Source organism: Bemisia tabaci, chromosome 8, assembly GCF_918797505.1.
Source record: "Bemisia tabaci chromosome 8, PGI_BMITA_v3".
Taxonomy (NCBI): Eukaryota; Metazoa; Arthropoda; class Insecta; order Hemiptera; family Aleyrodidae; genus Bemisia; species Bemisia tabaci.
Window position 1 is genome coordinate 13,293,983 of NC_092800.1, and position 10,638 is coordinate 13,304,620.

A 10,638-nucleotide genomic window follows, 5' to 3' on the forward strand; every position below is an offset into this window, starting at 1 on the left:
TCAATGATGAAACAATTCTAAGAAAAGAAAAGAAGAAAAAAACTGCTTCAGCACAATATTCAGTTAATAAGTGGATTCAGGAAAATTCCTGGCAAAAGAATTACTAAAAATCAACACCGAAAATTCTGGAGCAGTTATTTATTTCAAAGAAAATTATAAAAGAGAGAAGCTTACAAGGAAAAGTTTCTCTGTGAGAAAATTAAATGCATTTACTCTGCGCAATAGAACAGAAGCTGGCATGAAAACATGCACAATTTTAAGTAGAAAAAAAAAGAAAAAAAATCAACCACTAAGGTACATATCACAAAACCTAACGGAAGAAAAAAATTAGAAAACATAGTTAAGTAGGAAGTTAAATTTTTGATATTAGTTACCAGAGTTATTGAGCTTATATCTATATCACATTATTGGCTGATGAAATCAACTTCTATGAATGTTTATTCGGTGGCATCAGCTTTAGCTACTGAGAAGGGTTGATCAACTTTCTCATGACCACAGTCAACAATGATAACATCTTCGACAGGCCGGTCTTGTCTATCAGTCTTTGTTTGTTCTATTTTCCGGACTGAATTCTGAAACAGAGAAGAGCACTTTTCATCAAGACTATGAACAAAATAATTTGATTTCCTTTTGTTGAGATTCTTACTTTGGCATTCTTGACAAGAGATCCTACAACTGCGTACAGTCTATCATGAACAAGTTTACCAAATTTTTGAGGTCCACTGAGATTATGCAATATTCACTTTAGCAGGCAAGAACTAGGATTGCAGATCTTAAGTGTTCACTCGATGAATGAATCAGTCCACTTATTTGGTTGGGTGAATTTTTTCTTTCTTTTTAACTAGCTTTTGATAGGTATGATTAATATTTCTTTAAAAAGCACTTTAATCTGAAACTTACCCCCGATTAGAATTACTTTATTTAACCCTAATGTGCCATTATTTTAAACAAATATACAGATACCAATGGCAATTACTGGGTACCTAATGAAAGATAAACCAAACAGATAACTTGCAGATGTTTGTTAATTTTTGGTTTTAATGATTTGTTATTTTGAGGTCTGGAGAAACTTTACTTCGGATCTAAGATGACCTCTATGCTGACAAAACCTGTATCGCACCTCCTCAGGGAAAAGAGTTTCTACAGGTGTTATCAAGTGTACAACTGGTCACAATAAACTTCTTGGAGTTTTCATGTATTAGGTATGGTTCCCCAGGTTTTAAACCTAATCTAATCGAAGACAACCTCTTGATGCGTCAGAAGACCTGTAAACATAGTACTTACCATTCCTTTCAAAATCTTTCCGAAAACAACATGGCGTTTGTTGAGCCAGGGGGTCTGTTTTGTGGTAATGAAAAACTGAGATCCATTGGTATCTTTTCCAGCATTGGCCATAGATAACCATCCTGCACCATAGTGTTCCAATTTGAAGTTTTCATCTTCGAACTTGTCACCATAGATACTGCGACCTGAAATCAAAAGGAGAATGTATTTTAAAAAGCTTTGCTGTTGACAAAGAATCGTTTTATTACATTTAAAGCTGATACAACAAATTTTATAACTGTTCAGAGGGACAAAATATATATGATTTTGCAATTACGAGAAGCAGATCAGACTGCTGCAAACATGAGGATATTTTCAAAAACATTTTGCCATGCTTTTTAAAACAAGTTTTATCCCAGGTGCAGAATCCACAGGGTGTCTAGTTTCTTTTCATTTTGGGGAATCCTGATTTTTCCTGACTTTTGACTGCTAAATCCTGATTTCGTAATTTTTCCAAATCCTGATCAAATCCTGGTTTTTTGCGGAGAAAAAGAGGCGAATGTAACCTCACAAAAGTAGCTCCATAAAAAAATCCCATCCGACGATCGATTTTCTTCAAATCCTGAGGAAATCGAGATTAAATCCTGATTGACCTCAAATCCTGAAAGAATCGGGAAAATCCTGATTCTTGACACCCTGATCCAGGAAGCCATTTTGAAAAGTATCGTGTTCTATGGTTGTAAAGTGTGATCTTTGCCCGCGGAAAAAAAAAAAAAAAAAAAAAAAGCAAGTAACACAATATGTTGAGGACAACTGAAACAGATTTTTAGCGTTCTGCTGACATCCTGAGAAAGAACCTTGTCTATAGTGAAAGAATTCCCGAGATAATAAAGGTTAAAAGTATTTTACAACAGGTTTTGGGGCATACAGATTGTGCCCTTGATTTAATATTTAGTTTTAGCCCTTGGAGATGCAAACGGGCCTGTTGCAAACTTCTGCTAGAGCAAAAATAATGATAATGTCTTATAGATAATGTCTCAAAAATCACGATGAGCGCATCGGCAAACTCTGGAATGCAGTCCTAATTTCAAAATCTGCATAAGAAATGTGCGTTTTTTTAAGCTTCCCGCTTCAAAAAGGATACTACAGCACAGGTGAACATTTGGTTAGAGGAGTCGTTCTATTCAATCCCTGCTCAACACGGCTGAAGCTTCGAACGTAAGGTAAGAAGAGCACGAGGTCAATCAAGGCGGATATCTATCAACGTGAGAAAAATTTAAATGTAAACACGCCGATGATTGTTATCAGGTGGTTGGATTCATCATCCTGTCACATGCATTTTAGCGGATTGGTGTCAGCTATGTTGAATATTACGTAGTATCCTTGTGAGCAGGGGTTGGATGGAATGACTCCTCTAACGAAATGTTCACCTGTGCTATGGTATCGTTTTTAAAGCGGGAAGCTTGAAAAAACGCACATTTCTTGTGCAAATTGCGAATTAAGGAATGCATTTCAGACTTTGCAGATGCGCTCATTGTGATTTTTGAGATACTTTCTATGAGTAACAACCCTTACTTTTGCTCTAGCAAAAGTTTACAACAGGCCCATTTTGAGATTCAGAGACTTGCAAAAAAACCACAGATCCAAACTTTAACTTACCACCAGTTCCATCTCCTCTGGTGAAGTCGCCACCCTGGATCATGAAGTCCTTAATCACCCTGTGGAATTTGCTTCCCTTGTAGCCCTCGCCTTTTGGTTTCGTAGCGAGCTGCTTGAAATTCTCGACAGTCTTCGGGACGGTTCCACCGAATAATCCGATCCAGATTAGTTCTGGGAGTTCTTCCCCCCCCATCTTGACTTTGAACCAAACCTAGAATGAGAAATTATTATGATCAGATGATAGGTATAAAAACTTTCGGATGAGAAATTTTTCTGTTAAATTCTCCCTTTTGTTTTATTTCACCCCTTAAGTAACTTCTCAGTTATGAATGGCTGCAAGAAAGAAAGTCAACTGCTAAGTTCCGCAGAGGGTATAGAATAAATTTCCGTCTCATTTAACTCAGAATCTCTACAGAAAATTCTGCAATAATCAATATTTTAATCTTGCAAAAATGTTAAGTGCTTTCAGTATGTATTCGTGTGTTGAAAGTCTGGTTCAAAACAAATAATCTCCACTTTTACCTGACGGAGCTGTCCCGCGGAGGATGCTTTGCCACTTGCAGTGCCTTGATTTACATACTCATCAGCCGAAACTATCATGAGCCAGCCGGTACATTCATTCATAAATTACGCAACAGTAGAGAGGTTGGCCATTGTTCTGATGTAAACAAAGAGTGACCCGCGACAAGGCCAAAATGTGCAGAATGTTTCCATTACATCAAATTGAAAAATCATATTGAATATCAATTTAGAGCATTGAACTCCACATAGATTCAGCAGCATTACAGAGCAAACTGCAAATGCCACGTCTCGCTAACCAGAAACAGAGCATAAGGATGCTTCCTCGAAGCTAAGTTTGCTGATAAGACCAACTCAACAAGGAGGGTAACAAAGCTGAGGATTTGGGAAACTGCAGTTATAACTTATCTTTCTGGAGCTAGTCTTCTAAACGTATTTAAAATGAGCTTAAAACTTCGGATAACTTGCCTTATCGGTAACTTTAGGTCCTGATTTCTTCGGATCTTCGGCGGCGTTGGAGATGACGAACAAGACGCACAAAGTGATGAGAGAGAACAGCAATCCGACCTGAACTTTCGGGTTCTTCATGATTGCTTTGAGTTTCCTGGAGTACAGAAGGAAAATTGTGGTCACAAGTGTGGCGACAGGATGCAGAGAACTTGGAAAATTCGAAATTTAAGTAGTAAAGCCAAGTGGTCGTGGCCGATTGGTGTCCTCTCCCGTTCACTAACCTCTGCTCGGAGATGTTTTGTGTTGATTTGCTGGCGCTTGGGAAGCGATGGTGCCAAACTATGTTATTTTCATTTTTATTTCAAGACAAAGCAAAGACGCGGACGGTTTTTTTTTCTTTAAAGTTATCATAAAGCACAAGCATCTTTCAAATTCTTCGACTGAGGATTTACAATCTTGATTTTCGCACTTATTTCAGAGAGCGTCGCCGCTCGCCGGTGGCTACATGGGGCGCCTACACTTTAGTGTATATGCAACCTGGGTACCCCTCGAAGTACGAATAGTTGTATCCTTTCAATCGACGTCGCTTTTCTTCGGTCACAGAGCGCAACGCAACTACAAGCGCATGATTCGGTTAATTTCGTTCTCATGTGGTTGAAACACTTTTTTCGTTCTTCTGACTCCTATGGTTTTCTATTCATTGTAAAGGTTGAAGCGTGACTTTTTTCGACAAAGCGCCAATGTCCTTAATGAGAGGTATGATATAAGAGAAATCTACAGGCGTAGAGCATTCCGCTCCTCATAGCACGCATCTTTCACAATTTTCTTTGAAAAACGTCTGATTCGCTCATGAGGAAGATCCGTACACAAAATTAAGTATTATGCCGTCGAGAAAGTTTATTAATAAAAGAACCACCTAATCGGGAGGAAGGGGGGTGGGATATCCCACACTTCCGCTACTGGCGCTGTCCTTCATTAGCCTTTTTTACAAGATGGGATGCAGTGGCGAGGCGTGAATGATTGACTATCGATATTTCCCCATTTAAAACTGTATTAAAGAATCGATAATTGAGGTGTTCGTTGCGAACACCTCTTTATCGATAGTTTTGCCTAGGTTTAAATGGCAGATCAATCGATTTATCGCAAAGCACGCCACGCCGCTGATGGGATGGACAAGTTTCATGTCAGTGAAAAGGAACCGAACTTAGTCTCTTACTCAGAGTGGCAGGAAACGAAAGAAACATGAATGATATAGAACATTTCTGGGAAACACTCTTTTCTTGACATTTCCCAAGGCTGTGAAATTTACGGGCGATAAGTGTGAAACATTTATTTCAGGGGCAAAGTATGCAATACGCATCCGAAACACCAAAGTATGCATGAACCTTTGTATTCTCCTCATATTTATCTCGAATTTTCTTCATTTTTCCATTCGTGGAGAAAAATATGGTACCAAATTTTATTTTTAACATTTTATTTTATATTAATTTTTTAATCAAACCTTGTTTAAAAATAATATCTGGAAAATTTCAATGATTATTCATTTTGAGGCTGATAATCTGAAAAAAAAATTAAACCTGTAGGTTTTTCATGAATTTTGGAAATTTTCGAGGTATTTCACGTGAAATTTCACAATTTTAAATTTCATGATTTACCACCCTCGTTTGGGATGGAGGAAATAAAAAAATTGGTGCCTCGATTTGATCTACAGAACTCCAGCGCGCCGTTTCCACCTGTTTAATCACATGGGGAAGGGATAGACAATCCAAGTAGAACAGGTTGCAATTTATTGCACTTATACTTAGCTCAGCTCTTGCATGTTGTTTACGTACTTCAGAAAACACATGGCAGGAAATGAACACTGCCAAAAGCATTGAAGCGCACTATGATTTAGGTGCGTACTCTCAAGTTTTTCTTGCCAATTCAAAATTATTGATATTGCATCGGGGTGTTGCGTATAGAATGTTGCCTACTCAATAATTGAAGGGGCTCCTTCAATTGAAGTGTAATTCAATAAAATTGAATTTAGTTGCCACTTTTTTGCATTGCATATTACTAGATACCATTCTCACACATACGGAACTCATATTTTTATTGATCATTTAAACTCAGGATTAATTGATCAAATCATGTAAATATATTGCGATTTGATGATTCAATTACAATTGAGGGGCTTGGGGGGCAAGACGCATGCGTGCAGTTTTTGCTATTCCGAGAAATACGTGTTTGAAGTTTTGAAATTACATGGATCTTTGTGGAGGGAAGAAAGTTTAAACTGATTTTTCTGCTTAAAAATTGGGATTTGGAAGCGAATTTTCCCAGAAGCATTAAGACTATTTTTATTTGAAATCATCAATATCTCAATTTTTTCAAAAACTGCACTTATACGCATTGTCCCCCGAGTCCCTCGATTGTCATTTCATTGCCTTATAAAGTGGAAAATTATCTCACTCTCCTCGTTGTTTCTTGGGTTCCTACTGTTAATAGTCTGAGATCTAATGATATCAAAAGCGACTTGGCAACAGCGTACGCTGAAGCGCGAGAAACCAGTCTTGAGCTTGAGTCTCTGCTGAAAAAAAAACAGTAAATATAGCGTAGAGGGGTTCGAGAACTCGAGACGGGGGGAGAAAATAAAACAGGAAGAACAAGACCATTTTCATCAGATCGGACGATCGACCACACAGTCGTGTTAAGGAAAAACGCCATATGAGCCATTAGACGTTGCCAGATTTACTTCAATTAAACCCGAATTTTCTTGGAATATTGCGAACATTTTTCTTCAAAATTTTCAGATGATGCTGTTCGCGATTTGATCTAAAATATCTGAAAATGTCAAAGAGAAATATATATAACTTTCCTCAAAAATATGTGTTTTATCTAGAGAAATTTGGCAACTCTCGGATGTTCATACGACCTTTTTCCTTAGCGCGGCAGTGTCGGACTCGCCAGAGGATCTCGTATGACTTCATGGAAGATGAGCCGGCAGAAGCGACGGGAATAGCCACTAAAATTTTCAAGGTTCCACCTCGGAATCAGAGGTCACGGCTACCGCCTACCACGGTCATCGGCCTGACCTCATCCATGTAGAGATGGGTCGCCAAACAAGATCGTTGCCCCATCTAAGGAATCCCTTTTGTTTCATCTCGGAGGTCGGAGGGTGGACGGAGTGAGGGTTTCTCAAAAATTATTATTTCTTCATTTCCACTATAGTGAAGGGAAGAATGCATCTGAGGATCCGCCCCGCCCCCCTCTCAAGTAGCGGTGATCGCGATAAGTTGCGATTTGATCAAAAAATGTATCGCGCGATTTTATAGGCGTCGACTTTATGCGATATTAACGGATGAAAAATTGCGATTCATCACATTTTGCAATGAAATCGCGATTTTATCGACGGCGATTGAACGCAATATTATCATCGAAATCGAACAAAAAATCGCGTGATAAATTGAGATAAAATACCAATTTTATCGTTATTATTGCGACAGGGTTGGGGATTAATCGATCAGATGTGAATGATCCAAGCGATCATATCACCAAAAAATCGTGAAAGAAATCGCAACTTAAATTCAAAATATCACGAGTTTTTTGTCGAAAGATGCTATTTAAGCTTGATTCTTCTCTCACGGTGGTCTTGAAGCAAAAATAAATTGCGACAAAAATGTACCCAAAAATGGTTTGCTAGGGTCGATGGTACTGTGTCGACTTAAATCGCGAAAAATCAAAATCTTGGCTGATCCTAATTTCAAGGTATCGCAATTTGAAATTTGCAAAGTAAATGCAAGTTTTTTACTGATTTTGATCAGCTTCTTTATTTATTTGTCCATCATTGAATCGGTGTTGATCGATTCACGTTTTTATTTTTCGTTCGATTCATGTCGATCGAGCACATCGTTGCACGCAGACTACCTATTCATACCCTTTTTTTTAAACTGAACAATACGCCTTCTGCTGCGCCTGCAGCAATTGTTGTTACGAATATGTTGTGCGTGCTAATTTCAGCACATTACATACTCGACTCTCTGAAGGCGTTTTATGTGCGCAAGTAGCGCGGTCTGTCGGAGAACGAACGAAGTAGGGTTTGAGCGATTCATTCAATCTCACTTCGTCGTTCCCCGACAGACTGCGCTACTTGCGCGCATAAAACGCCTTCAGAGAGTTGAGTATGTAATGTGCTGAAATCAGCACGCACGACATATTCGTAAAAACAATTGCTGCAGACGCAGCAGAAGGCGAATTGCTCCGTAAAAAAAAGAGAATGATAGGTAGTCTGCGTGCAAGGAGGGGGTATGTATTCGATCGAAATGAATCATACGCGGATGAAAAACACGAACCGATCAACATCGATTCAATGGTCAGTAAATAAAGAAGCGGATCAAAATCAGTAGAAAACTTGAATTTACTTTAAAAATTTCAAATTGCGATACCTCGAAATTAGGATAGCCAAGATCTTCATTTTTTGCGATTTTGTCCACGCACGTACTACAGAGTAGCCCCCTGCAAACCATTTTTGGGTACATTTTCGTCGCATTTTATTTTTTATTTTTTGCTTCAAGACCACTGTTCCCTCTGTGAAAAGAATGCGAGTGGTTCGAGAGACACTGCATTTTGCAATGAAAAATCTGGGGCAAATGTTGCGATTCAGTGCAATAAAGTAGGAATTTATTTACCATGGAATTGCAATTTTGTACGTTAAGTATTTGATCGATAAATGCCGATTTTAAACGATCAGCAAGGTGAATTCCATGTGTCAGAAAGATTAACAATTTGCAACACAAAAAAAAAAGTCCAACTTAAATGTCATTGTAATGTATTCCGATGAGAGGAGCCCCTTCAATTAGAAGATAGGCAGCATACGCTACACTCCGGTACAGTTGCGATGATTTGGACCGCGTTTAGCAGAAAGGAACTAAGCCACATCAGCTGTAGTACCAAATTTAACTGGGCACTTTAATTTTTAACAAGGAAACGTTTGTGCGGATTCCTTTGAAAAGTTTAAGGCATTTGCTTCGTACTATGCAAAAAATTCACTAAAATCTTCACGAAAATCCACACAACCGTTTTCATAACCAAAAATTAAGTTGCCCAATTACATTTGGCGACAGCTGATGTGACTTGGTTCCTTCCTGCTTAACGCGGTTCATTTTACCATACAATCGCAGTCTATGCAACTCGGGTGTTGCTGCTTCTGAGCAACGCAGCCACGTAAAATAACTATTATTCTCTGATAAACACGAAGACTAAACCCCGTAAAGGCCTTGTCTCGACGGCACTTCTCTTGGGACTTTGTCCTCAGGAAAAATCTCACTTGCGATCTTGGGAAAAATATTGAGTTTGTCAATACTAATCACAGTACAAAGTAGAGTCCTAAGAGCGACTCAGAGAGAAGAAGAGGAAATTTTGCTGTTAAGTTCAACAGGGAAAAAGCCTAGAAGTTTTCATTCCCGCGATTTTCAAGTCCATGTCCTTTCCACGTTCACGTACGACGTCCGAGAAGACACGGCCTCAGGACCGGATTTTCCTTCTTGCCGCCCATGGGCCGCCTGTATTTTGCCGACCCCTTCTCATTCATTTTGTAACATCAAAAAAAACCATCAAGGGAACGTGTCAGCGGGGGAGGGGTGCATGAGAAGCGTTTAATCGTGCTGAACACAGTTTTTGGGAAAGCCCTGTCAACACTACTAGCAAAGGTCACGGAACTTCGCGCGAAAGTCAAGTTTCGTAAACCTATCTCTAATGGACAAGGCCTTCCATTCATGAGAAATTAACGAAAAAATTATGAAAGAACAAACACAAAATTTGGTTTAATGTTTTTAACTTCCGCCGTCCCGCCGCGCCGACCGCACCGTGTTTGGCGCAATGCGTGAAGTATGCATGCATTCTTGTAGGCGCTAATATGTGTTACATGCCGATTGCCGCGCCGAGGGATTCTCCTTTTCATCTCAAGTCTTCGTCATCATTTCTCCCTAAGTCACGCCGTTTCAGGCCAAATTGCTGTGTGTTTGGTTTCTCTCTTAACTCGACTAATTAAAGGGGCTGTCTCTTATATAACTGAAAGACGACAAAATTAGAAATTACTATACTCTCAGGAAATGAGAGATTTTGTAGCCTTTTCTCGTTTGTAATTTTTTTTTCTAAATCCAATTTTTTTTATACCTACATTTAAAAAAATTGCGGAATTTGCCGCCCCCTAGATTTGCCGCCATGGGCCGCGGCCCATGTGGCCACTCCCTTAATCCGGCCCTGCAAGGCCTATACATTTTTAAGTGTAATGATGCCGTGTTAAGGAGAAACGCCGTATGAACCTCCGGGCGTTGCCAAATTACCTTAGATAAAACACGAATTTCCCGGTAAACTTGGGAATATTTTTTTTTCGAATTTTCAGGTAATTTTGTTCGCAATTTCACCTATAAAGTTCCTGAAAATTTCAAGGAAAAATATTTATAACCTGCCTCAAAAATAAACATTTTACCAAAGGAAATGTGGCATCTCTCGAATGTTCATACGGCGTTCTTCGTTGGCTCAGCAAGCACCGCGGTTAAACGGAAACCGCGGATATTCCAGCAGTAAGAGACCCACTCTAAAAACCTACCCAAAACGAATTTGTTATTTTTAAACAGAAAACATTTTTTACAGTTTAGCGCGATGGCTGAACTTGGAAATCAGATGCCTCGTTGCAGTCTAGTTGCAGACTTCTCTCCTTGCTTAGTTTTTTTTTATTGTTCACTATTCGATAAAGTTCCTATGAAT

The 10,638-nt window shown here is 39.0% G+C and overlaps 1 protein-coding gene across 1 annotated transcript; it reads right to left on the minus strand.

Moving 5' to 3' along the window:
- Positions 1–123: 123 nt before the first annotated feature.
- On the minus strand, positions 124–4,192 carry LOC109034964 (peptidyl-prolyl cis-trans isomerase 5). The gene is made up of 4 exons (XM_019048406.2): positions 3,910–4,192; positions 2,923–3,133; positions 1,285–1,469; positions 124–572 (listed from the first exon to the last, which is right to left on the minus strand). Exons 1-4 carry the CDS (start codon positions 4,027–4,029, stop codon positions 438–440), a joined length of 651 nt encoding a protein of 216 aa, XP_018903951.2. The 5' UTR covers positions 4,030–4,192; the 3' UTR covers positions 124–437.
- Positions 4,193–10,638: the final 6,446 nt, after the last annotated feature.

Bases quoted from the DNA above. Each gene is read 5' to 3' on its own strand.
- LOC109034964 (XM_019048406.2), bottom strand. From the start codon at position 4,029: ATGAAGAACCCGAAAGTTCAGGTCGGATTGCTGTTCTCTCTCATCACT. The intron at 3,134-3,909 runs GCAAGTTATCCG...TTCTCATTCTAG, and splicing joins GACCTAAAGTTACCGATAAG to GTTTGGTTCAAAGTCAAGAT. The intron at 573-1,284 runs GTAAGTACTATG...TCTCTGTTTCAG, and splicing joins GAAAGATTTTGAAAGGAATG to AATTCAGTCCGGAAAATAGA.